The sequence below is a fragment of the Pyrgilauda ruficollis genome, unplaced genomic scaffold (assembly GCF_017590135.1).
Source record: "Pyrgilauda ruficollis isolate IOZ18807 unplaced genomic scaffold, ASM1759013v1 scaffold10, whole genome shotgun sequence".
Taxonomy (NCBI): domain Eukaryota; kingdom Metazoa; phylum Chordata; class Aves; order Passeriformes; family Passeridae; genus Pyrgilauda; species Pyrgilauda ruficollis.
The window spans coordinates 16,636,205-16,662,387 of NW_024508101.1; the positions used below are offsets into that span (position 1 = coordinate 16,636,205).

At 59.7% G+C, this 26,183-nt stretch overlaps 2 protein-coding genes across 2 annotated transcripts in view; one reads left to right on the forward strand and one right to left on the reverse strand.

Annotated features, from left to right (window-relative positions):
- The window catches only part of RAD54L2 (RAD54 like 2), a 68,797-nt gene extending 65,430 nt beyond the window's left edge, over positions 1 to 3,367 (forward strand). The window contains exon 23 of the mRNA XM_041465759.1: positions 623 to 3,367. Coding sequence (XP_041321693.1) covers positions 623 to 690 — 68 coding nt within the window. The 3' untranslated portion in view covers positions 691 to 3,367. The remainder of the gene's footprint in view (positions 1 to 622) is intronic.
- LOC121352654 (semaphorin-3D-like) lies at positions 3,097 to 25,563 on the reverse strand. Its single transcript, XM_041465803.1, has 18 exons — positions 25,426 to 25,563; positions 14,362 to 14,554; positions 9,743 to 9,903; positions 8,991 to 9,053; positions 8,650 to 8,769; positions 8,246 to 8,348; positions 8,016 to 8,144; positions 7,577 to 7,722; positions 7,235 to 7,349; positions 7,060 to 7,129; positions 6,539 to 6,683; positions 6,237 to 6,459; positions 6,028 to 6,116; positions 5,502 to 5,543; positions 5,066 to 5,223; positions 4,798 to 4,862; positions 4,480 to 4,610; positions 3,097 to 4,395 (listed from the first exon to the last, which is right to left on the reverse strand). Exons 2-18 carry the CDS (start codon positions 14,474 to 14,476, stop codon positions 3,982 to 3,984), a joined length of 2,289 nt encoding a protein of 762 aa, XP_041321737.1. The 5' UTR covers positions 14,477 to 14,554; positions 25,426 to 25,563; the 3' UTR covers positions 3,097 to 3,981.
- Positions 25,564 to 26,183: the final 620 nt, after the last annotated feature.

Genomic DNA, 26,183 nt, shown 5'->3' on the forward strand with positions numbered 1-26,183 from the left:
TTTCCCCATGCAGGGAGTGGCCTCCCTGCTCAGCCCCAGGAGTGCAGAGCCTGGTCCTGGCCCTGCCACCGAGCACCCCAGCTGCTTCTCAGGGCCAGGGCTCCTAGGGAGAGGCTGGGATACCCAGGTGCAGCTGGACTTGGAGCATGTGTATGTGTGACCGCACTGGGATGGACACTTGAAATCCAGGAACCTGCGTGTCACATCTGGGTGTCACCATGCAGGAGCTGTGCTGGCCTGCGTTGGATGTCCCTGGAGCTGGTGGTAGCCTGCAGGGGACCCCTAGGCCATGGAGGCTGCAGTCACTGGTGCTTGCTGGGACCAACTAGGTGTAGGAAAGGGCAGGATGTCCTGACATCCTCCACCAAGGGGTGCTGGAAGATGGGGACCTCCCTTTCCTAGAGAGAGGGTTGTGTGTGCACGCGTGTGTTACGGAAACACAATAAAAAATGTTATGGGGCTTTCCTAGTGTCTTTCTCTGTTTAATGGACATTGTCTGTCAAACATAACCACACCATTCATAGAAGCCTTAGATCAACAGTTTAGCTATGCAAATTATTTTAATTATTTTTTTTAAAAAAACAAACATTAAAATAGTGCTTTCTTCTTTAACATATCCTAGGAGTTGAAAACCGAGGGGTTCTGAGCAAACTGCTGGACAACTTGTCTTTGGATGCACCATGGAAATAAAAATCAAACCCCCCCACAAAAGTAACAAAGCAAATTAACTGATGGTGTTCATGCAAGTTTCTCCAAAGACTTGACAGTGCTGCATCTGTGAGTCATGCCCTCCTGTGCTCTGTGTGTCCACCTCATGCACTACCCTGTGACACTGATTGTATGACCAGCTTGCCCAGATGTCCGTTGCATCCCTGTGAGGCTGTCAGTTTTCCTGTGGATTTGGGGAATGGACCTAGGCAAGGGTTTTCCTTGTCGAGAGTAGCAAGTGTTGAGACCTGCGGGCGTGTGTGGGAGGTGGGAACATGAGCAGACCCCCCTGAGCCCTGCGGCCACCCCAGCCCTTCCTGTGGGGGTCAGGGTAGTGGGACTCATCCAAGGGACCCTTCCATGTCATCTCTGAATGGGGCCTGTGCTGGGACAAGGTGTGAAGATGCGGCGGGGGGCAGTCAGCACCGTGGTCTGGATGTGGTACTGGAGACTGCACACCTCTCTGCTCCTTGCCTCTCCAGGAGAGCGCCCAGGGCTTCCAGAGCAGGCCCTGGCACGTGCCTGTGCTGCCACCTGATGTTCTCCAGTGGTCCTCCCGCAGAGCCTGAGCCCTGTGGCTGTAGGAGCTGAGGATGACTGTCATTCTGCTGCCACAGGATGCAGAATGTGCTCCGGGCTGGCTGTTAACCCAGCACCAGGGCAAGGTGTGAGGCTGTTCCAATTCCTGCGTGGCCATGGCTTGTAGACGCCTTGGCACCCTCCTGTGCATGACGCGCTGCTGGCAAACATCTGCAGCCCAGGCAGCTGCAGCGCAGGGCCCTGCACAGCAAGTGCCCACCTGTGCCCACCTGCAGCCCCAGCTCTGCCCCAGGCACCAGCCCTGGGCCCCCTAGAGAGGAGATGGGCCCTGGCAGAGCCTCGCCTGAGATGCTCACAGAGATGCCCTGAGCACAGGGCTCCCATGGGAGCTGTCAGTGGCTGGGGCTGCTCCAAGGCACCTGCTCTCCCACGGTGCCATGGGAAGGATTTCCTCTGCCCCCCAGAAGCCACAGGAGGGTGTGGGTTATTCCCAGTGGGAGGAGCTCTCTAAGCTCTAAAACTCCCCTCCCATGGGGCCTGCTCTTCTCCCTCATCTGCTCTCCCCAGAGGTTCCTCCTCTCCAGCATGTGACTCTGCTGCAGAGGGTTCTCGCTTGGTTTTCCTGAGCTTGGAACAGGGGCTTTCCCTGCACGGGTTAAATTCTTCTTCTGCTGCTGAATTTCTCTCTCCAAATGACCTGATGGGAAGCAGCTGCTGGTTCTCAGAGAGGCTGCAGGTGACACTGAGGACAGCAGCACAGGACTCTCTGCAGAGTGTTTTGGACAGTAAAGAAGATTTCTGAGCACAGCCCAAGGCCAGGGCAGATCTGTGGGGTCCTTGGGAATGGTCAGCTGGCCTCTACGCTGGCACCCAGCCCTTGGCCCTTGCCTTTGGTGGCAGGTTTGCTCTCCTGGGCACAGCTGGGTGAAGGCTGGGTGCCACTGTGGGACAGTGCCATGGACACAGAGCGGCTGCTGCTGCTCTGTGCCCTGGCCTTGGGGGGCTTGTTGCCCCCACTGCTGATGTGGCTCTTGGGGCTTCCTGGGGGGCTGCAGGGTGGGCACAACACAGCCCAGCCTGGCCCATGTTGGGCAGGATCTGCTGCACATTGTCCTGGAGTGTCTGGGAGGGTGGGGAGGTTGGGTGCAGCTACTTGGAGAAAGCAAATGTTCTGACAAGCAAAGGGTGGGGTTTCCATGGGGTCTTCACTAGAAATTATGTGTATTTTGACTTAATGATGTCAGTGAATCATAAAATGGTTTGGGCTGGACAGGACCTTAAAGATTGTCTTGTTCCAACCCCCTGCCATGGGCAGGGACACCTTCCACTAGACCAGGCTGCTCCAAGCCCTGTCCAGTCTGGCCTTGGACACTTCCAGGGATGGGGCAGCCACAGCCTCTCTGGGCAACAAACTCAAGAGGCTGAAGGTGCGAGGATTGCTGCTGGTTTGGGGGTGGCATCCAGGCCAACAGGGACAAGTGCAGCAAATACCTTCACAGCTGGTATTTCTCGCCACCCTGGAATAAATTTTGTTGATCCAGTCTTGGAAGGACCACGGGTGGGGGAGGGCTGGGGTGGGGGGCAGAGGTTGAACAGGGACCATAGTCCAGCTAGATTACAGTGAGGGAAGGCTCCTTGCACCTTGGAGCAAGCGCACCCTGTGAAGGGATGATGGGGCAAGTGAGGGAGGGCGACCTCTGCCACCTCCTGGACCAGCACCACTGCCTTGGCTGCTTCATGGTGCCTGGCTCAGAGCTGGAGTCTGGCACATCCATGGGAGCCCGAAGGAATCCATCACTGAGTCTCACTTGGGGTTTTCTGTTGGTTTGGGTTGCTTTTTTTTTTTTAATTTTTTTTTTTAGTTTTCTTTTCTTTTTTTTACTAGCGCCTTAGTTTGTGGCCTGTCTTGTTGTGGTTGGAAAGAGTATTGCTAGCCGGGCGGGTCGGTCGGTTGGCCCCACGCATGATCATGTGCTTCCCTCTTCTCTCTGTCCAACGGGGTGTGCTCGCCTGATCTCCCAGAACAGAGACTTTGAACAATTTGTTGTTTATATGATGTATTTATTTTTACTTGTGTTTCATGTCATTTTTTAAAAAAATAATAAATTGTAAGTTGGTATAACTGCCTGTTGCATCTCTTTTTATTTTTTTTCTCCCCAGTAAAATAAATGTCAAAATGAAAAAAGGAAAGTGGTGTCGTTTGAAGTGGGTTGGAGCTGGGCTGGGCATGAGCATCTCTGCACACCTGGAGCCCAGCCTCAGCCAGCAACTGTGTCCTGCTGCTTCCAGCAGCACCTGGGCTCCGTCCACCTCGGCAGCCACCCAGGTGAGCATCCTGCCGCCTCCAGAGCAGAGGGAGGCGTCACACGGCTGGCCCTGCTTGGGCTGGGTGCTGCTGGAGTCTGGGAACCCTTGGGAACCCTGGCCCTTGCCCCTCCCTGTCCTCTGTGCTTGTTATTGCTGCTGCTGATCATCAGTCAAAGCCAGAGGAAAGCATGGAAAATAAATATTCTGCAGGTAAATAGCCTCGAGCCTGGGAGAGGTGGCGCGGGCTGCGTGCCCTGGCCCCGGTGCCCCGCGGGGCGCGGGGAGGCCGCGGGGCTGGCGGGGGCTGAGGTAGTAACAGCGCGGCGGTTCTGCACGGCGAGGCGAGAGGTGTCCCGGAGCTGGGGCCGGGAAGGCCCTGGAGAGCCCGGGGAGGGGGCTGTGGGCAGCCCTGGCTCCCTCTGTCCCTCACAGGCGCTGCGGGTGCCTCCGCACCCGGCCGTTCTTGCTGTCCGGGGACTGGTGCTGCCACTTGTGCCAGGCTCGCTGCCGCTGCCGTTCCTGCAGCCGCAGGGCATTGCAGTAGGCGTCCAGGCTGGTGCCCGGTGCCCCCAGGGCCCGCGGGAAGCCCTTGGAGCTCGGGTTCAGGTCAATCCGGGGCCGGGGGCTCTGGTGGGTCCCTCCCGGCTCAACCCCCTTGCTCCGTTTGTGCGGTGGCAGCTCCGTGGCCTCATGCCTGATGACGCGGAGGCTGTACCGGGTGAGGAGCCGGGAGAAGGAGCGCTCCACCGCCTGGCACTCGTAGGTGCCCACGTCCTCCCTCGACAGCAGGCGGATCAGCAGCCCCTGCTCCAGCACCAAGAAATGTCCGTTGTTCCTGACCTGGGGCAAAGACAGAGCTCGTGGGTCAGTCCTTGGGAATAAAAGCCACCCCTGCTCCTGGTCCCTGCCGCCCTGTCCCCGCACCTCGCTCGGGGCTGTCTCCTCGCCGCGCCGCACCAGCCAGCGGATCGTGATCTGCGGGGAGCGCGCCAGGCACTCGAGGAAGGTCGAGTTCTTCTCCACCCCAAAAACCACCTTCTCCACCGCGGTTGTCCCTGTGCAGGGGAGGGGGTGAGAGCCCTGAGTGGGGGCTGTGTGACCGGACGGAGGGACGGAGGGACTGAGGGAGGGTAGCACGGAGCAGCCAGCCCGCGGTGGGGGCACTGGTTTCCCAGCGCGGTCCCTCCTGGGCATGGCGCTCCCTGGGCACAGCTGGCTGCCCCCGCCGGAGCTGGCCCTCACCCTCTGCCGTGTCCTGGCACTGGCTGAGCGGGTCAGCTTTCAGCACGTCCTGGCAGCGGGCACGCCTGTGGGAGAGCAGAGAAGCCTGTGGGATCCCTCGGTGGCAACGCCTCAAGAAGGGGGACTAGGAAAAGGGGGTGGCAGGCAGGCAGAATGGCAGTAGGGGTCTGGCTGATGGGTAAAGCTCCAGGGCTGCCGCTTGCCCTTCCCTGCTCCGAACAGCATCACCTCGCAGGGGGATGCAGGGCTGGCGCGGACACACACCCACCTCTTCTCGGTGAGCAGGTGTGGGGCGCAGGTCTTGCTGTCCCAGGTGCAGTAGGGATCCCTGGCCAGGCAGCAGTCGGTGCAGGATTTGCCGTAGAGCTCGCAGCGGTACAGGGAGAGCTGGAGCAGCCCGTGGGTGCTGCTCACAAACAGCTCCTGCTGCTCGGGCAAGCGGGACAGGGGTAGTCAGCCCCACGGCTGGAGACCCGGGCTGGCAGGGAACAGAGCCTGCCCCGTGCTGGGGTGGGGACACTGGGGGACAGTAGGAGGCACTGGGGGACAGTAGGAGCGCGAGACAGAGCCCGCCGTTCCCGTAACGCCCTGGCAGGACCCCGTTCCCTAAACGGGAACCAAGGGACCCGGCAGAGTGGCTGGGATCAGCTGGCCTCTATCCCTGCGCCCGGACTGCTTTCGGGAGAAGCAGAAGGGACACTCACCCGCTTTGGTGATAACTTCATGTCCAGGATGGGAGAAGGTACCTGGAGGGGGAGCGAGAGGGTGCTGCAGCCACGTCAGTCCCTCCTGGGTGCTCCAGCCTACCAAGTAGGATTGTGTCCCCAGGGGTTATAGGATGCCAGGTCCCTGGTCACTGGCTCCATGCAAGGAGGCTGGGCCCTGGGCTGGCCCCCAGGCGTAGGCAGCCCAGGACAGCTCTGCCCAGCAGCCCTGCTTTCAAACCTGAGCTCAGCCCTCCCGTTGCAGTGTGGGCTCTAAAGTGCAACCCACATGCCCCCTCAGGCACTGGATGGGGAGCTGGAAGATGGCTTGGCTCCAGTCCCACTGGCACCCCTCGGTGTTTTTGTGCTGCCCAGGGCGGGTGGGAGTCCCCAGCAGTGAGGTGAGGACCTCCCTGAGAGCGGTCAGTGAGTTCCTGCGGAGCCTGCACGGAGGGTGCCGCGGCCAGGGGAGGCTGTGCTCTCCAGCCCTCTCACTTCAGCCCCCATGGTGCCACCCTGGCTGTACCTTAGTGACGCTGATCTCCTCCAGGCTGATCACCTCGGGGCCACGGCTCGCCCCGCCGGCCAGGGCCACCTTCAGGACTTTGCCGTCATCTGTGAAGGCAGCGGGCGGGGGAGCTGTCAGCGCAGGGAGCCCCCCGGGCTGGAGGGACCAGAGTGCCACACGAGCTGCCCCGGGGTGGCAGCGCTGCCAGAGCCGGGCTGAGCTCCCACCTGTGCCGAGGAAGAGCACGTCGTAGTCGCGGCTCTCCGTGTCCAGCCGGTGCACCAGCAGCCGCCGCAGCCGGTACGGCACATTGACCCGGAGCAGCACGGGCTGCCGGCCCTGCGGGTACACGGGCTCCCACATCAGCTGGTGGCTGCGCATGAAGCTGATCAGCTCGTCGGGGAAGTCCTTGGTGGACTGCAGGAGGGGGTCGTACGTCTCACTGGGGCACTGTGCGACACAGGGGCTGCATTAGGGCCAGGCCAGTCCGTCCCACTCCCCTCCAGCCGCTCCCCATTCCTTCCCTTACCGTGCCGGGGCGGGGGTAGGGGACACGGCCCTTGTATTCCACCCAGCGGTAGTCGAATCCCTCCTTGTGTGCGAAGGGGCCGCTGAAGGCGGCTCTCACGGCAGCCATGGAGTAGATGCAGACGGCAGAGCCACTGAAGACGCCGCTGTCGGGAAGCACAGGGCTCGCAGTGTCCCCGCTGCTCCACGGGGACCAGGTGTATGCACACCCACCCCCCCCCAGCCCACGCTGTCCCTGCCAGCCCTGGAGTCACGCACAGCACCCAGGGGTGACAGGAGGAATCGCTTTTGCTCCTTTTTTTGGAATCGTTTTGACACAACCGGTGCAGCCTGGGCATCGCTGGCTGTGCCGGTGCCAAAGCTGTGGTTTAAGGATGTGCTGGTGAGCCAGCAGCAGGGAAAGGGGGGAATGCTCGTGGCCCTTCCTCAGGGTGGTGCTGCTGCCCTTCTCCCCACAGAGATCCCTGCGGGGCAGCACTGCTGGGGCTGTCCCACACAGGGGCTGATGAAGGTCCTGCTCACCTGGAGACCGTGAAGAGCCCAAAGACAAGGGGGTTCTGGGGGTCCCTGGTGCGCAGGAGGAAAACATCCTCTGCAAAGAGAGGGGTGGAGTGAGGCACAGGATGCAGGTGGGCATCCCAGGGGCGTGCTGGAGGGAGCAGCCGTGGTGGAGCTGCCTTACAGGGCTGGCACTCACCCAGCTGGTCGAAGTGGGTCTCGGTGCCCTGAGGCCCGGGGATGGAGCACACCAGGCGGGCCTTCAGGAACGTGCTCCAGCGGTTGATGAGGCTGCGCTTCCCTCCAACATCGTTCTGCCAGGCACCAAGAGCCAGGATCAGTCCAGCCTCTCTGAGTCTCCTTCACTGCTGTGCCCTCCTCATTCCCATAGAGGGACACCCCCAGCCCTGAGCTTTCTGCCTGTGTTAGGTGTGCAGTGACACCCTCATGTTCCCCTGCTTGGGATGCTCCTTGGTCCAGAACAGGTAAAAGCCCACCTGGTGGGACAACTGGCCACAGGGTGTTGGCCTTGGCAACTGACCTTGCAGACCCTGGCCACCCTGGCGTGGATGTGCCGCTGCTCCCACTGCCCAGCGTCCATGGCCGTCTCACGGAAGAAGATGTAGACTTTATCATCGTGGGGGTTGTAGGTATCAGGGATGGTGTAGGCACCAACAAACACGGGCTCTAAGGGGGAAAGGAGCAGCACAATGTGGCCCTGTGCCCTGATCCCACCCTGTGGTACTGCCCCGAAAGCCCTTGGGAACAGTGTGAGGCGCTGAGGGGACACAGAGCACCATTCCCAGTGCTCAGGCTGTGGAACATGTGCTGGAGCATGGGTCCCCCCAGGGGCTCCATCAGTGCCTCCCCCCAGCAAGGAGAGAGGGCCCAGATCAGAACTCTGGCCCAAGTGCAGGACCCAGCCTCTCCCCAGCTGGAAGGAGACCCCCCCCATTCCCCACAGGTCCCCCTGCTCCTACCGTGTAGCCAGTGGTCCTGGTTCTGCTCCGTGCGGATGTAGCTCTGCTCGGCCCCGTGGACCCAGGTCCGGAAGAAGGCAGCGCTGCTGCCCATGAAGTCACTGGAGGTGCCTGAATACAGCTCCCCACCTGCAGGGTCAGGGGGTGTGGGTGGGAAGCAGCACCTCCCGACACAGATTATTCCCAGCACTCCCCTCCCGGCATCCCCTCTGCTCCTCACTCCCTCTTACCAATGAGGAGTCCCGTGAAGGGTTCGTGGGGGCTGTAGGGGCAACGTCCTCGCCCTGATTCCAAGGAGTGGGTCACCAACTGCATGCGGGGAGCCCTGGCACCCTGCCAGAGCCAAGGGGGAGATGTCAGCCCAGGGGGAGTCTGGGAACAAGCTGGAACTTGGGGGAAAGTGTGGGAAGGAGGTTGATGTGTTTGTGATGAGTGGGCTCCTCGAGGCAATGCCAGAATCTGGTCCCAAACCCATTGGGACACCCTGACACTCCCAAGCCAGAGCTGCTCTCTCCATGTGAATGCCAGAGCCTGCACCAGGCTGGCCACCCTCCCGAGCCTCTGGGGCTCCCTCTCCCCCTGCTCCCTTGGCACCTTCTGCCATAGGGATATGTCTGTCCAGGGTGTCCCTCACCTTCCCCCGGGCTCCCAGCTGGATGAAGGCACAGACGGGCTGGTAGGAGCCGGTGCCGCAGGCGAACACGTGGCTCTGGTTGAAGGGCTGCAGGAGGCGGATGAAGTTGGCACACTCGGTCTGCACAGGGGAGATGTTTGTCAGGGCTGAGCCGTGGTGACTGCTGGGGGTGAGGAGCCTGGCCAGACCCTGTTCTGGCAGCTGCTCAGCTGGGCTCGGCTCCGGCTGGCTCCACAACGCTATTCCAGGCAGACCCCCAGGCTCCCTTTCGGTGATGGGCTTGTTTAATATCAGTGCTGAGCTGCTAAAGGCGGCGGGTGGGGGCTGCCAGCCCTACTTACCTCCGCGTTCTTCCCTGCCAGCTGGCAGTGCTCGACCTGCTCCCTGGGGGCTGGCCAGAAAATCTGAAACACAAAGACCCCATGGATGCAGTCCCTGCTTCCCCCAGCCTCCCGTGGCACTAGTGGAAGCAGGCTCAGCCAGCAGGCGCTGCCAGGCTCAGGTGCACGGCGAGGACACGGGGCTGCTCTGGCACAGGTCTGACACCCCCTGAGTCCCCAGGGCCCGTGGGCAGCCTGCCAAATCAACTCAGCGTGAACCTGGCGTGGGGACAGGGCCTGGGCGTGCCGTGGCCCACCCAGGCGGTGGGCAGGCTCTCCTGGATCCCAGCCTGTGGGAACACCAGGCTGCAGTGCCTTAATGGGATTTTCTTTTGTTGGGCTCTGGCTGCACACCCGGCCAGCAGGATATCTTGGGATGACATTAGTGGACTGGCTGCTGGAGCTCTTGAGGCAGCAGCAGGGACTAGGTGTGACAGCAGGGCTCCGGGCAGTGCCTGCAGTCCACCCAGGTCACATCTCCTGGCCAAGCCACCCTGTTCCTCTGGCGCCAGCCCTTCCCAGCAGGGCTCAGCTCCACCAGGGATGGGCTGACCCCACTGATTGAGACATCCTGGTGTAAATGTGTCCCTGGTGAAGTTAGAACAGCCCAGTTCAGAGCACATCTACCTCCACACCCTGGTGCTGGGACAAGGAGTGGTTCCCAGTGAGCAAGAGGCCAGCCTGGCCAGAGCCACCATCCTCCCAGCACTGACCTTCTCAGGCTCTCTGCTGGGATGGTCCAGGTGGAGAAGGAAGATATGGTTTTTTGCTCCCACCATCAGCCAGGCTCTGTCTTCATCCATCAAGAGGGCTTGGAACTCCATCCCATCCCCTGAGGCCAGCAGCAGGCGAGAGCTGTTGGATTTCAGCAGGTCTGAGGAGCACAAACAAGGTGGGAAAAAGAGAAACCCATCCATGAATGACACAACCTACAGCCAGAGGCCCCATGCCTCCCTCTCTGGGAAAGCTCTGGTTATTTATCCCTGCTCCAAGGGTACACGACATTCCTGCCACTGCCTTGGCAAAACCCATCCCCCTTGGTGCCCCTGAGCTCCTCATGGAACCTCCTCCACCTGTGTAGCTGAGGGAAGAAGTTGCTCCTACAGAGAGCAGAACTGCGCTGACCTTGCCCTGGCTGGGCTGGTTTGCAGGCATGGGCAGGACAGGGGTTCAGCCCCAGCAGCTCGGAGTGCTCAGCTTCCAACCTGCCTTCCAGAGGAGCTCCTGGAGCCCCAAAGCCACTCTGAAACCGTGGACAGAGGATAGAGCAGAGAGGTGACTTGCTGTGACTCCTGGCATGTTTTCCCCAGGCTTCAGATCAAGGGAGTTTACATAAAAAAGGATTCTTGCTGTTTGCTGGGGCAAAGCATCCCTCCAAGGAAAGGCTGTATGGAAACAGAGCCAACACAACCTGCTCTGAACACCCTCTCCACCCACCCCTATTTCTGTGAAGTGGCTGCTGGGCTCTACCCCATGCCCAGGGTGAGGCAGGTGGATGGATGCACTGGGACTGACCCTTGTAGGGGAAGTCCCCATCTGTGCCTCCAGTGCCACCCCAACCCAGCACTCCACATTCCCCACTCCGTGTCCTGAGGTGTAGCCTAAACCCAGCATTAGACTGGCTCAGGGAAAGTTCCAAGGGTGCCATGACCCAATGCACTCCTGTGGGAGCAGAGACAGGGCAGTGGGAAAGGCTCTGCTCTTCTGGCTGCAGCTCCTCCCCGCAGCAGCCGGGCGGCTCGCCTGGCCCTTCTGGCAGTTGTGGCCATGTGGGTGTGTGAGGAGGACAATGAGCTGTTGTGTCTTGGTTAAAACTCCGGAAACAACATCCCTGGGGCCAGTACTGGTCCGTGATGTGCAGTGCCAGGTTTGGGAGCTGTCTGTGGGGCCAGCCCCCCCAGTGCAGCAGGAGTGGCGGCTGCACAGACACGGCTCCGCAGCAGCTGCCAGCCCCCAGCCCTGCTCCCAGGGATCAAGGCGCAGCAAACCGGCATTGAGGCAGTCCTCGGAGCTTCCACAAGTCCTAACACATCTCTTCCCTCTCCAGAAGTGGCAGGCCGTGGCTGGGGATAGAGGGCTGGCTCCTCTGGCAAGACTGCTCCTGGCTTTGGTGTAGTGCAGGGTAACGGGCAAGAGTGGGGCCATGGGAGATGGAGATGGGCTGCCCTGGATGGGGGCTGAATGGAGATGGAATGTGGCTGGAAACTCAGGGAAACCTGTAAGATCCGGGCTGAAAGTCTGCCCAAAGTGGCCCGGAGTGAAGCGGTGCGGCAGGAGCAGGGGGCAGGAGGGCTCGGGGCCGGCGCTGCCCGGGACAGCCGGACGGGAGCGCGGACGGACGCGCGGCCCGGCTGCAGGTGGGGTGGACGTGGGCACGGGCACGGCTCCATCCAAAGGGAAAACCGGCTGACCCGGGAGCTTGTCTCACTTCCTTCCACTCCTTTTCCAGGGCAGAGGGGAAGCGGGGCCAGAGCCTGCGGGCTGGAGACGCCACGGACGTCCGCCGGTCCCTGCTGGGCCAGGCAGCCCGCGGGTCCCTGCCCGGATCCTGCAGCCAGGCGGGCTCCCACCTTCCCTCTTCCCTGCTCCGGGCAGCTCCCGTTACGACGGGGACACAAATCCTCCTCTGCCAGCAGCAGCTTCAAGGCACACCTGGGATCTCCTCTCTCTCCTCCTGCTGCCTCAAAAACCACATAGCCCCGCTGCGCTCCCCGCCTTCCCTCGCCTGCCCAAGGGCTCTCTGGGTACCAGAGATACAGGGCAGAAGGCTTCCAAGCCATTTCCCACCAGCTGAATGGGATTAACAGGTGAATTCCTGTCCCTTCCTGCGGGCCATTGTCCCTGCTGGATCTCCAACAGGGTGCGGTGCATCGTTCATCCTCCTGTGTCTGCCAACGCTCCCAGGACCTGCCTGATCCGGGGGAAATGTCAGGCAGGGCTCTGGGAGGGGAAAGGCTCATCCAGTACATGAATGTAATTAAGAGGAATGGGTACAAGCCTGGTCCCAGTGAATGTCACTTGCTGGTCACTGTCTGACCTGCGCCAGCCCTGTCTGAGGACAGGGTCAGGCAGGACAAAGGAAGAGCCCTCTCTGCTGCCTCTGGTAGTGGAGAACCCTGGAAGGACTCACTGCCCTGCACTTGCACCCTCCTGAAGGTTAATGACCAGGAGGGTCTGAGCCTGACCCCGTGGCTCTGCTCCCTCACCAAGGGACGTGGCGTGCTGGGATCCAGACCCAGGAAGCTGCTGCACAAACCCCAGCCTCTTCTCACCCTCGGGTCATTAGATCCAAACCCGACGTTGGAAAAAGGGAACCAGGGGGTCTCTGCAGCAGCCGTGCCATGGCCAAACCTATGGGTGAGCCCAGAGAAACATCCTCTCCTTTGTGTTCACTATCTCCCAAGGCCACGGTGTTTGTCTTTATTGCCAGGACCACTATGGATGGCCTTGTCCCATCCATCATCTCCGCCTGCCCCTCAGCCTCAGCATCTCCCGTGCAGGGTGACCCCGAGCTTCCTGGGGTCACAGCCCGGCTGTGCCCGAGGGCTGCCCTCTCCCCTTCCCCCTCACCGGCACAGCAGCCCCCGGAGCAGATCCCTGAAGCCGGGGCCAGCTCGGTGCTCAATCTGGCTCTGGCCCCTCGCTGCTGCTGGCCGGTAAGGGACGTGCAGGGCAGCCCCCGCAGTGACAGCCGGAGCCGAGACCCCCCCGTGCTCCGGAGCACTCGCGGTGTGGTGCCGGCCTCTGAGTCCTGCCTGGCTGCAGATCAAAGGCTGGCAGAGGAGCCCTTCGCCAGTTCCTGGGATATTCCCGCAGGACCTGGCAGGGGTGCTGTGCTTCCCCTGCTGCACAGCCTGGGGAAGGAGAGAGAGGCTGAGCTCAGCGCTGGGGCTGACCCAGGCTGACCCAGCCGGGCCCAGGCTGCCCCTGTGTGCTATTATAAACCTCCTCCTCCTCCTCCTCCTCCTCGGCAGGGTGGGAGCCGCTGCTGCTGTTCCTGGCCCCGTGCCCTGTGCCCCATCCTTCCTGTGCTCTCCCGGCCCTCGCTGCTGTCATTTCCTTCTCTCGACCCTGCTTACGTCTGCTCCCCCCGCCCCAGCGAGGCTCTGCCCGCCGCCCCCATGCTGGGATCTGAAGGCAAGGCCGATCCCGTGGATGGACTCTCAAAGGCCTCCTTTTATTTATATTTTTTTTCCTAGGGATTTTTAAGCCTAAACTTCTCAAGGCATTGTGTCCTTGAACCTGCCCCGTGCTGTCCATGAGTCACATCCCTTTGCCATTGTTCACTTCGTGCTTGATCCCTCCTGATGCTGGGAGCTTCCTCTTCTGCCTCTGCCCAAGGCTTGAGGGCTTTTGGCATGCCTGGCCAGGGACACCGTGGGGCTTTGAAGTCAGCAGTCCCTGTTCTGTCCAGCCACCCCAGCAGCCCCGTCTGCCTCCTCTGGCTCCAAGGAAAGGCAGAGCTGAGCTGTTTCTGGGCCGGGCTATCAGCAGGGCCATCTCCTCACATAGATATCCTGCATCCCTGGGAGGTCCAGCCCTCTCCAGCCACAAAAAGGGAGCATCTTTCACTGTGCTGGTTGTCCCTGCCTGGAGAGCAGCTCCTCAGGGGGATGGAGTGGGCCAAGAGCATGGCCTGGAGCCTGGAGTGCCGTGCCCATGGGAAAGCTGCTCCACCCTCTCCCAGGTGTGGAGAGGGCTATGCCAGCCCTCCCGATGGTCACCTCCAGGGCAGCACTGGGGATGTGCTGAGCTGCCATCCTCCAAAGAAACTTGCTGTTCTTCACTTAGGAGAAGCTAAAAGCAGCACCACTGGCCACATCCATGCTGCAGGTTCATGGCAGAGAGAGAAGCTGCCAAGCTGGCAGGGTTCTGCTCTAGCTGCTCAGGCCATTCCCCTCTAGGTATTCCCTTTCCACACTTCTCTGGGCTGTGTTTTGTGCTACCTATCACTCTGCCCTCGCTGCATCTTCAGGTCACCAAAGCAGTCCCTCCTCTGCATCAGGCTTGAGAGGAGCAAACTGTGCCTCCCCCAAAGAGAGACAGATGCAGGGAGGAAGGGAGCAGCGCAGCAGGGAGATGATCTGCACAGGGGATCAGTCTCTACTGACAGAAGAGGAGGGTGAAAAGCAGAAGGGCTGAGCTGGGGTAGGACTGTGGTGCTGGGAGGCAGAGGAAGAGGCCGGTGACACTGTCCCAGGGCTCAGTGTCCCTGTGAGCTGAAGGCAGGGGACATTCCTCAGGGGTACCCAGTCCAGCCCCAGTCCAGGACACACCTCCCCCAGCCCCCCCAGCCCCCCAGGCAAGGTGCAGATCCCCAGGAACCCCTTACCTTTGTAGGTGAGGCGAAGGCGTGGGGCCTGCTGCTTCCATGCCCTGCTGCTGCCCAGCTGGAGGCAGAGCAGGAGCGTGGCCAGGGACAGCCAGTGGCCAGGGGCAGCCCACATGCTGGCACAGGGCAGTGGGCAGGCTCTGCTCGCCCTCACAGCGCCATGGTCCTCGCCGAGCTGCACCTCCAACACCGGCTGCAGGCAGAGAAGGGGGAAGGCTGCAGCTGTGGGCTCTGGGCTCTGAGCTTGGGCACCCTCTGCTCAGTGTCTGCCCAGACTCCAGTGCTTGGCAGAGCCTGGTGAAGGATCCCTAACACTCATCTGTTCCCAGCTTGGAGTTAAATCCCATCCCTTTCACTGAAAGAGGAATTCATGTTTTGGAGCACCATCCATAAATGCCATTTCTGTGATCTCCCCAATATCATCTGTGGCTCTGTGTGTGCATGACATATCTCTGGCTAGGATCTCTGCAAATTCCTTGTCACCACAGAGCTCTCTGAGGCCACCAGCATCCGCTGGCTCCAGGGTGCTGGGGGTTGGAAGGGCTCTTTTACACATACCCCCTTTGGAGGGGTACAGGGGCTCACAGCAGCTCCCGCAGCCCCTGCCAGGAGCAGGGCTGCCCTGTCAGCTCCGTCCACTTAATCCAGGATACTCAGGTGCTTTTTCTCCACTTAATAAAAAGCCTGGTCCCTACATGGCAGCTCTGACTAACTCCCCCTCTGGCTGCCTATTAACTTCCAGTCCCATGACTGAAAGATTCAAAATGAGCTTTTTGGCTCGTCCCTGGCCAGAGGCTCTTGGCACAAGGAGCAGGGGATTCCTGCCATCCCAGCAATGGGATGTGGGAGGGATGTGGAGCCAAGTCTTTCCAACTGCCTTGCACAAGAAGGAGTGCTCAGCTCTGCCTAGGGAGGAGGTTTTGGGCTGCTGGGGTTGGGCTTTCTCTCCCTCCCAGCAGCAAATTTTGGTTGGGCTGGGGTGCAGCTCCTTTCTTGCCCCTTCCCTGCCTTCACTACCGCCTGGATCTCACTCTGGTCAGCACAGCCTGCTGCTGCTCCAGGTCCTTCCCCTGTACCAGCAGACCTGGCACCACGCTGGGACATGGGTGTGACCTCAGGGTGGTGGCTGGGCTGTGCTCTGCTCTGTCTCTCTTCAGTTTGGGGCTGCTTTCTCCACCCAGCCAGCCCTTCCTGGGCACTTTTCCACATCAGCCATTGCCTAGGGAGGGGACAAAAGCCATCCCATAAGCACAATGTGTTTAACCAGGTTCAAACTGCTCCTGGATTGTGGAGAGGTGGAGTTCTCTGTTAGGAGCCCATCGGCCACATGGGGATTCGCAGCAGCGCTGCTCTTGCTGCCACAAACTCCTCCCCAGCAGCAGCAGTGAGAAGCTGCATCTCAGCCCTTCCTCTGCCCAGCACCTGCAGGGCTCTCCCAGAGCCACCCTGTGCACTCAGCCATGCCCTGCTGTCCCAAGGGTCATCACAAGGACGGGGCTGGCTTCTGACAGGGATTTTTTTCCTTTGCCAAAGTGTGTTGTGTTGCTGCAGGACTTGGGAAAATGCTGTTCTCTAATTGAAGGGTTCTATAAATGGAACTGGGTCTGTGCTAGGCTTAACTTTGGGCTAAGGCAGACTTGGAGGAATCTTTCATGACCCAGGGGATGCCAGGGCAGGCTGGGATTCTGCGGATGGCAGGCAGGGCAGTGCTCCTGCCTCAGGACACGTTCTCACACGGTGAACTATGGGGCAGGCATGCGCTCCCGTGTACAGCTCACTTATACCAAAGCCCTGTCTCCTGCCCTGGGAATGCCAAAAGCAGGGCTGAGGGCAGCAGGAGGATCCCACAGCCATGCCCAGGAGGATCCCAGAGCCCTGGCAGAGCTGGGCACAGGCATGGGAAAGCGAGGGTTTTGCAGCAGATAAGGAAATTAAAAAACTGCCAGAGGATAACCTCCAGTAAGAAACACTTCCCATCCGTTCCTGGGTATTCAGGGGCTCCCTCCCATCGTGCCCAGGCAGTGGTGAGGCACATCCACCTCCTGACACCCAGATAAAATCCTGTGCCCGCAGCTCCTGGCACAAGGACATCCCTGGCTGTGCCAGTCGGTGCAGGGACACCGGGAGACAGATCAGCTGGGGGGAAGAGCTCGGCAGAGTTTACACAGAGAGGGGGAGCTCGGGTGCCTGGTGGATGGAAACAAGCTGGGAATGATGGATCCAGGGTTAAATTAAACACTCCCGACAGCTTTAAACAATCAACTGTCCAGAGCTGCAGCTCTTTCCATCTCAGTTTGGAGAGGGAAGTGCTGATGAGGGTGGGCTGCCGAGAGAAGGGGAGGTGGGGGGCTGACATTTCATACTCCAGGCACCACAGCACCCACAGGGGAGGACTTGGGGGATGGCAGCCTTGTTTGGGGGACTGGCAGTCAGCAGGAGTGCCAGGCATAGGTGGCACAGGTGGTGACACCACACTGCTGGGCTGAGTCTGCCAGCAGTCCACCAGATGCCCTGGTCCCAGTGGCTTCCCTGTGCCCTCGCCCCCTCCCCTTCTACTGGAGATCTGCAGAAGTGACAGAATCACAGAATGGTTTGCGTTGGAAGGGACCTTAAAGATCATCTTGTTCCAGATGATCACAGCAGGGCTGCCACCCGCTGGGTCAGGTTGCTCTGAGTCCATCCAGCCTGGAGCATCCACCACTTCTCTGGCAGCCTGTGCCAGGGCCTCACCACCTTCACAGTAAAGAATTTTTCTTGACATCTAATCTAAATCTCTCCTCTTTTAGTTGAAAACCATTTCCCCCTTGACCTATCACTATCTGGCTGTGTAGAAAGTCACTCCCTCACTTTTGTAAGCTCCCTTTAATTACTGTAAGGCTGCACTGAGTTCCGCACAGAACAGAAGTCCAGCAGGTCTGAGGTTCTGGGCTGTCACACAAAATCCCCTGGAAAGCCTTGCCAGAGTGTGAGCAGCCCAGAGAAAAGACAAATCCCTTCTGTTTGAGACGCGGGTACAGGAGGGAATCGTTTACCCGCGAAAGCACCAATTTCCTCCTGACAGCCCCGCTGTGTTGCAATGCCGTGCACAGTTTAAAGCAGCCTAAATTTCAGAGGGGGAAGGGCCCTGGCAGTGGGTTTATCAGGCTGTCGATTACCCCTGGGAGGGCAGAGCATGCTGAGCGGAGCTCCGCGGCGGTCCCGCATCCCGGTGTGTCCCGGGAATCCCCAGGAGCCGGCGGCAGCCTGCTGCCTCCTCCGCTGACACGGCAGGGCTGCCAGCGCCAGGGCCGGGAGGGAGAAGCTGCTCCCCAGCAGATGGGGGACCCCGAGGGAGAGGAGAGGCGCTGCACCCTCGTCAGCATCCATCCACAGGGATCATCCCCAGCAGGGGACAGAAGCGCTGGGCTAGAACTCGCCGTGAGAAGGGGGAGCCTCAGGGAGCCAAGACCCCCTTCATGGGGCTGCTGCTTCCCATGGCTCCCAAACACGCAAGCTCTGGCTCCCAGACCTGAGCCCCACGCTCCTGAGACTGTCCTGCCTCTCCCAGCCTGAGCCCTGGTGTGGGTGATTCCCTCTCTGCCACTTTTGGGAGCTGGGACAAAGGAGTCACACCCTGGCAAGGAACCTGAGGGGCAAAGCCAGGGCAGGAGGCGCAGAGGACTCAGCCCGGGTGCCCGTCCTGCACACACATCGGCTGGGTGCCTGCCCATGCTCCGTGCCCCGGGAATGCGGAGCCGCGTGCGAGGGGAGCGAGCACAGCCGGAGCTGCTGGCCCCGAGCCTTGGCGAGCAGCCCTGCCCGCAGCTGTCCCTCTTCCCAAATCACCGCCTGACCCTCCCTGCCCCGCGGAACGGAACCCTCCCTGCTCAGCCCAGCGCTGTGGCCGTGCCTCTCCATCCCGTGCGGGATGATGGATGCCCCGGCAGCTGCAGGGACAGGCAGCTGTCGCTTTCTCCAGTGGAAGGACAAAGACACATGGGCGAGCCCTCCCTGCCTTCCCCCTGAGTTGCCAGGCTGGGGCAGAGCCAATCCCTGAGGGAGCCTGTGGTGCTGAGTGATTTGTGGGAGGACGTGACGGTCCTGCTCCATGACATCAAAGCTGGGACCACAAAACCAAGTGCCAGAGCCGGGGTGGCATTGGGACAGCACGGCGTGCCCTGTGGAGTATCGGGGTCCCGGTGAAACCTTCAGCAACCAACAAGGTCACACGTGCCCACACAGATCTGCAGTGATGGAAGGGAGGAGATTTTTGGAGGGGATTGCTGGGCAGCAGCAGAAGGCTGAGGCTGCTCCAGGGTCAGCACGTCTCTGCCATCACACAGCCAAGGCCAGCAGGATCCCATCCAGCCGGGACATCCCCCCACTGCTGCCTCCTGAGAATCAATGCCCTGGCTGCAGTTAGCCCAGACCACTCTTCCTTGCCAGACAACTCTGCTGGAATGTGCCTAGCACCACGGGTGGGGATGAAGGCACTCAGCTGCTACTGGCACCCTGCAGAGCCTCGGGATGTCACCCCTGCCAGCCAGGGGGGCTCCCTGCCCGTGGGCACTGGGTGACAATGGCAGTGGGGCAGGGCCAGTCCTGGGGTCTGGGTGTTATCAGAGGGACCTGGCTGCCTGTGGTGACACCCAGAGAAAAAGCACAGCACAGTGTTTGTTCCCCTGTAGTTACAGTAGCTGCAGGCACGCTCCAGTTGGGACCACATCCTCGAAAGCAAATGGGGAATTGCCAAGCCTGAGGCTGGCCAGGGTATTAATAACTGTTTATGAAGGGATAAAGAGCTGGCTTCCCTTAACAATCTGCTAATCCCTTTCTTGAGAGGCTGCTGGCTCAGTCCCCTCCTTTTCCCTTGCCACTGAGAGGTGAAGCCTGACCTGGCCTGGCTCTTGGGCATCTGGCTGGGAAGGTGGCCCAGCAGTGGGCTTGTCCCAGGGCACAGTGACAGGCACAGTGAAGGGCTGGGTCAGCCCCTGCTTCCAGCACCTGCAGGATTTTAGATGTTCCTGAATGTGCTGCTTGAATGGGATGTCCACTGTTCCTCCTCCTAATTTACCCCAAGGGCATCCAGCCCAAGGGAGGCAGCAAGTCCAATGTACAGAGAAAGCTGAATGGAGTCACAGCATTTATTGCACCTTGCAGGTCTGCTCTCACCTAAAATGCTGCCAGAGCACAGGCAGCTTCCAGCACAGAGCAGTGCCACAGTCCTTTTGCCCACCCCAGGGCTCCTGGAGTGGGCAAACCACACTGGACACCAGTGGGAAGTGGCAAATTCATAGAGAATTGAGCTCCTCCATGGACAGGGTGGAGGAGGGACAAGTGTGGGTTAACTTGGTGTATTAAGTTCTGGGCTGACTCTGCATACTAAATTCCCAATTTTCCTTCTAGTGCAATTGAGAAGCTTAAATTTCTTTCACAGAATAACAGAATTATAGGGGTTGGAAGGGACCTCTGGAGATCATCCAGCCCACCCCCCCCGTCAAGGCAGGGTCACCTGGACCAACTTACACAGGAATGAGTCCGGGTAGGTTTGGAATGTCTCCAGAGAGGGAAACTCCACAACACCCCTGGGGAGCTGTTCCAGTTCCCTACTACGTTCAGTGTAAAGTCCTTTCTCATACTGAGGTGAAACTTCTTGTGTTTTCCCTCATGGCCATTAGTCCTCATCCTGTTGCTGAGCACCGCTGAAGAGAGTCTGGCACCATCCTCTTGGCACCCACCTTTGAGATATTTACATGCATTAATGAGATTCCCTCTCAGTCTTCTCTTCCCCAGACTAAACAGGCCAGCTCCTGCAGCCTCTCCTCAGAAGAGACACTTCATGAGTGGAGGGGGCTTGCCGTGCTTTGATGCTGTGTTAAAGATCCCAAGTAAGGCAGAGAAGAGGCTGTGTACTGCCTGCTGAGCTGCCAGGCCAGGTTCTCAAAGCCTCGGGGGTCCCCAGAGGCAGCACTGAATTCCTCAGAGCCATTTATACCCCAGTGCTGAAAGCCACCCTTGTCACCTGTCTACCACATGGCCTGACACTCAGCACAGCCCTGGGGAGCCCCGGGAGCCCTGCCCCACACAGGAGTTGTTCTCTGGGCTTCAGATTTTCCAGGCTCAGCCTGGGTGAATCCCACATGTGCTCAAAGCTGGCAGGGGCTCCAAGGCCAGGGATCAGCAAGGGGCAGGTTTGTCTGTGCTCCTTGCCACGGACTGGCTCTAAAGGCTCCATGGGTGACACCTGGGGTTTCACCAGCCCTGGGTCACCAGCTGGAACCCAGTGTCACCAGCTGCTGCCCCTTTGATGGCCTCTGGAAAAGAGGAGTGGATTTGGCTGGGTCCTGATGGGAGCCCTGCAAAGAATTCCAGCAGAGACCCAAGGGCTGGGAGGGACAGCTCCATCCCCAGGGGTATGTCCAGGGAGAGCTAGCCCTGGGAAAAGAATTCCTGTTCCCTGGGCAGGCTGCAGCCTGTCCCAGCACTCCCAAGACAGCACTGATTGCTTCCTGAAGATGCCAGGGTTTTCTGCAACAAGCCCGCAGGATCTGCAACACTGATTTTTTTCATTCACCCTGGGATTATTGCTTCCCACCTCCAAACCTATTGGACAGCGATGCTCAGCACCACTCAAAGTGCTTTTAGCTTGGCCACATCTCCCCATTCCAGGCAGGAGCTGGCCTTGAAACACCTGCTCTGCTGCTCGGTGACCCGGCTCGTGAGGGAGTTAACCACTGCCAGCCAGCAACAGGGCTGCTGGTCGCAGTCCCGGGGCCACCCTGTCCCAGCTGGGGCCACACGCCTCCCCCGACACTTGAAAGCTCGGCAGTGTTTTGTTTTCATCAGCGGGAGCCCTGCTCCCGGCGCTGCTGCCGCTGGCTAATTGGAACAGGCTGGGCAGGCGTGGGGGGCTCTGCCGGAGAAAGTATTTTAATGAGGATGGAGGGTGCCTGGCCTGTTATCTGCTTCTTCTCAGAGCTTCTTGGCCGGGCTCCTCGGGAATTTCAGCCTGGATTGCCGCGTAAGGCCTCTGGCTCGCAGGCCTTGGAGCCCCGCGGAGCAGCGCGCTCGGGCAGCGCCGGCACCGGCACCGGGACGGGCCCAGCTGCTCCCGGGCTCTGCCAGCCCCGCCATCCCCCGGCATCCCGGCAGCGGCCCGGGAGCTGCCTGCACCAGGCTGCGGCTCCTGTGCCGGGTGTTTCCCAGGCTCAGCGGCCAGCAGGGACGCCGGGATGGACGCCGGGCCGTTCACCCCAGCTCGGTCTCTCCTCCCAGGAGAGGCCAGGTCGGCTCCGGGCGGAGCTGAAGGTGCAGCGGCTGGAGGGGCTGGGACGGGTCAGGAGCTGGGCTGACGGCACAGCTGCTCTGGAGGAACCGGGGCAGCTGCAGCAGGATGCTCCAAAGCACACGGCTCCCCTGCTTTTGTCATTTCCCTGCCCTGCAGACACGGAGAAGCCAGCCCAGAGCACAGACACCAGCGGGGGTACCCTCTCCCAGTACAGCCCCTGTGCCAGCGTGTCCAGAGGGTCAGAAGCAGACAGCACCCTGTGCCATGTCCTCCTGCCCAACCCCTACCTCACGTGAAGGCCTCTCTGCCCCCATGAACTCATCTGCACCGTGGTAGTTCCACCATGGAAGGCCACCGTGGTGTCATTACTCTAGTGTGGGGCTGAGGCACACACGGACTAAGTGACCTGCTCAAGGCCAAATGGGAAGCACAGCAGGGCAGGGATTGACCCCAAGTGTCTCATCTTGCCCCGAGGAGCAGCTCATCCTCCCAGAGCACAGGGCAGCCCAGCTCCGAGCCCGACTCCGTGCATGTGGCTTCGGCACACGGTGGCAGAGCTGTCACGGTGTCACCGCCCGCCCGTGTGGGAGCACACGCCGTGGGAAGGCCAGTTCTCCCTCAGAGGACAAGCAAGGGACAGATTGAAACCGAAAGCCCTTGTTTTCCTTTTCACACTACAAAGAGCTCAGGCCAAGCTAGCTGACATCAGTGGTCTCCTCCTAGAGAAGAGGGAAATAAACCTGGACCCAACGTGGGAGAAGCAGGGGAGTTCCTGCACACAATAAAGGGCAGCTCGCCAGCACACGAGAGCAGAACAATAACCCCACACAGCTGAGTGCTTGTGAATGGTGTCCTTCCAGGGAAACCAGATCCTGGGCAGGCTCCCAGGCCAACGGGGGCTGATGCTGGCAACAACTGTGCTCCATGTCATGTCATAGTGACAGTGGAGAGGGGTTGTGCTGGTCTGGAGCACACGTGTGGCACGCCTGCAGGTACAGTGGAGCCAGGGGAGATCAGGGGCTACATGGATCATGGAGGTGGCAGAGCCCAAATATCCTAGAGCAGCTACACAGGGGAGTAATAAAGGCTTGTCTCTGCCAGGAGTACAGAGTGCTGCCTTCTGGGTACCACAGAAACTCTGTCATTCATGGCATCTACCTGCAAGGAGATGCTGGGTGTTTATGGCCGGCTTTTGGGATAATCTAGTCTTCAGAGAGGGAGAATGAGGTGCCCTGTACTGTCAGTCCGGCTCTGTCACTTACACAGGTCCTTTCACCATCCTGTGCTTCAGTTTCCCCAGGTAAATGTGATGGAGAAGGTACAGCCAGCTCCTGTGAGCAGGGCAGGAGCAGGGAGGCATCAGGTGGCTTGCAAAGACCAAAGATGGAGACCCAGTCCAGGGCAGGTAACACTGTTTTCTTCCTCTCTCCCTGGTCCCACTCCCCTCTTTGCTCCCTGCCCCAAGCAGTGGGGAGCACGATCCCCTGATGTGGCATCCTCCAAAGGGGGGGCTCCTCAAAAAGGGCAGGTGAGGCTGGGTGTGTCCCCCTATCCCCATCCAAAAGCCATTCCTGGCTGCCCCCAGGCCAGGAGGTGACTCTGTGGGTTTGTAACCATGTGAGCGAGTGCCTGTAAGGATCTAATTGCCCTGTGCTCTCTGAGCCACCTCTCGCTGTCATCCCAGACGGAGTGGGGAGAGAGCAAACTTGGAGGAAGAGGCAGCTCCAAGAGTCTGGAAGCCAAAATTCACAATAAATCTTCATGCTTGCTGTAAACAGCCCCTGAGAGGGTGTCACAGGAGCACGGCAGAGAGCCAGGAAGCAGGACCCCCATCTGGAACCCCTGCCAGCCCTGCTGGCTCGGGCTGGCAAAGGGCAAGAGCTGCCAAGGACCCTAAACCTGGCTCCCTCTCCCTGTCCCAGAGCTGAGTGCTGCTGGATGCTGCTGCTGGCAGCACCACAGCCTGGGCATCACCTTGTCCAGCCAGATGAGATGGCTCACACTGTGGCAGCTGCTCTCCAGCCTCTGTGCACAGGCATGATGGTATTTGGGAGAACATCTCACATCCTTGGGGGTTTCCTGTTTAATTCTCAACCTAAGGAACTGCAGCAAATGATCCCTGTCTTACACACTTGTGGAATTCAGTGAGATTAGATTAGGGGTGAATTCTTCCCATATTTCTTATAGGGCTGATATCTCTGCCCTGGCTTTCAGATTGACTTCCCCGTCCCCGGCTCATTAATCACCGGGTGTTTGTGTCTCTGCCGTTTTCAATAGCGTTCACTCAGCAGGAGCAATCTGTCTGTTCCAGCAGCCCATCGTGTCAAGCCAGTGACCCGGCAGGGCTGCCTGACCCCTCCTTTGAAGGCTGAGTGAGGAGTGGCCGGCAGAAAGCTGGGACACGCTCCACTTGGCCAAGAGAAAGCTCCCCATGGCTCGTGCTCGGGGCGCGTGGCCGGCATGTGTGCGGGATGGCCACAGCTCTGGGACAGATCTCCTGCAGCACTTCCCCCCTTCCCCTGGGCACATGGCTGCAGGAAAAATGCTGCTTTCCAGTTTAGCAGTATTTCCTGACAGTGCTCAGCAGCTGGATCAAAGCAGTGGTTCTTTAAAGGCAATAAACTCCTTAACTAAGGGTGGGCTCCCTGGAGCTGATTTCCAGTGGGCAGTGCATCCCATGGTCCAGCTGCCTCCTAGGGCTGCCACACACTCAGGAGCTGAGATTCATGCCAAGGGTGGCCTTGTTTCAAGGATAGATAGAAAGAAATTAACCTCTTTGTCTTAAATTAAGTTCTTTCAGTGTTTTGTTATTTGTTTCTGGACAGAAACAGCCATTCAACCTTCTCCTTCCTCCCTCGCCCTGAGTATCAGCCCCTCACACCAAAACCCACCCATCACTCTCAGGACACTCAGTGCAAAACTCCTGACTCCTGGCCATCCATCCCCAAGATCTGTGATGCTTCCAAGCAGAGGGATCATTAGTTAAGGGACTCCTTTGGAAAGCACTCAGCATTTCTCAGGCTCTGTTTCTTTTCTGCCTGCTGTATCATTTGACCCGAGTTTCTGAGCGCTGAGGCGTTGCAGAGGGGGTTGAAGAAACACATTTCCCTGTCCCAACAGACTTTATAAAGCCCAAGCAGGGGGCAACTCCCTCACTGATCAGGGAGGCTGATATTTTTGTCCTCCTTAGGTCAAGAATGACAGAACCCTTTTGGAGGCAAATGACTGATTTTTATCAGGTGGGGAAGGAGAAATCTGACAAAGTTATCTCTGAGCAGTGGCAAAGCCCCCAGCATGGGCTGGTGACAATTAGCCCAGTGTGGGGGTTTGGGGCTGTTAAACCTCTGTAGCAAAGTAGAGCATTGAAGTCGAGAAACCCTAGAAAAACCAGCTCTGGAAACAGCTTCAGCATAGTAAAAAAGCACAAAACCTCCTGGGACCCAAGTTACAGCATGAAAAGATACAACACAAACATAGAAGATCAGGGGATCGGAATAAGGTGATCCTTAGGGTCCCTTCCAACTCAAACCATTCCATAATTCCACAAAGATTAGTAGAACTTTTCATGCCATGCTGGGGCAGGGTGGCAGAGTGAGCTCCGCTCTCTCCGCAGGGGCTGGGACAAGCCCGGTCACTCGCGAGTTACTCTGCTGTGAAACACAACGGAGCTGACAGCGAAAGCAGACGAACTCAGGACCGATGAAGCCCGGCTCCTGCTCCCCCGGGAATGCTGTCCCAGGCATTCGCGGAGCGCCCCGAGGCAGCCCGAGCACCTCAACCCATCTCTCGTTACTCACCGGCCAGCGGGTCCCGCGGCGATGCGCGCCCTGCCGCCGCTCCAGCGCCTTCTCCCGGCGCAGCCAGAGCACCTGGAGGCGGCAGGAGGAGCCGGAGGTGGGGAGGACAGCCGGGGCAGCCCCTCGTTCACAGCCAGCCCCGCTGCGGGGGCTCCGCTCCGGCCGCTCCGCGCGCACAGCGCAGTTGCCATCTAGCGGTGCGGGGCCGCGGGGCCGGGCTCCGGTGGAGCCGCCGGGAAATCTGTGTCGGTCCTTTCCCGGGAACTTCCATCCCTGCAGCTCGGGGTCCAGCTCATGGAGGGGGACAGGAAAGCGCCGGCTGCGGCGTTCCTGCTGTGGATTGGGAAGGCAAAGAGCAGCGCGGTGGGTGGGAGAGGCTCGGGGACACGGGCAGCAGGGCTAGGATGGAAAACTCTGGGCCATGGGCAGCTCCAGAGAGAAATGTGATGGAAAGGCAAATCCGGGAGGATTTGGGCTCCAGTGCACAAGCAATTTCCCCTTGAATCCTGTGTTCAATTTTGGGCCCCTCACTACAAGAAGGACATTGAGGTGCTGGAGAATGTCCAGAGAAGGGCAGTGGAGCTGGGGGCTCAGTCTGATGAGAAGGGGTGGGGGCAGCTGGGGGGTTCAGCCTGGAGAAAAGGGGGTACAAGGAGTCATTGCTCTCTACAAGCCCCTGGCAGCAGGGTGGAGCTGGGGGGTGGTGCCCAGGCCCTTGCCCCAGACAACAAATATGTTGTGGTTTAATCAGGACAAGA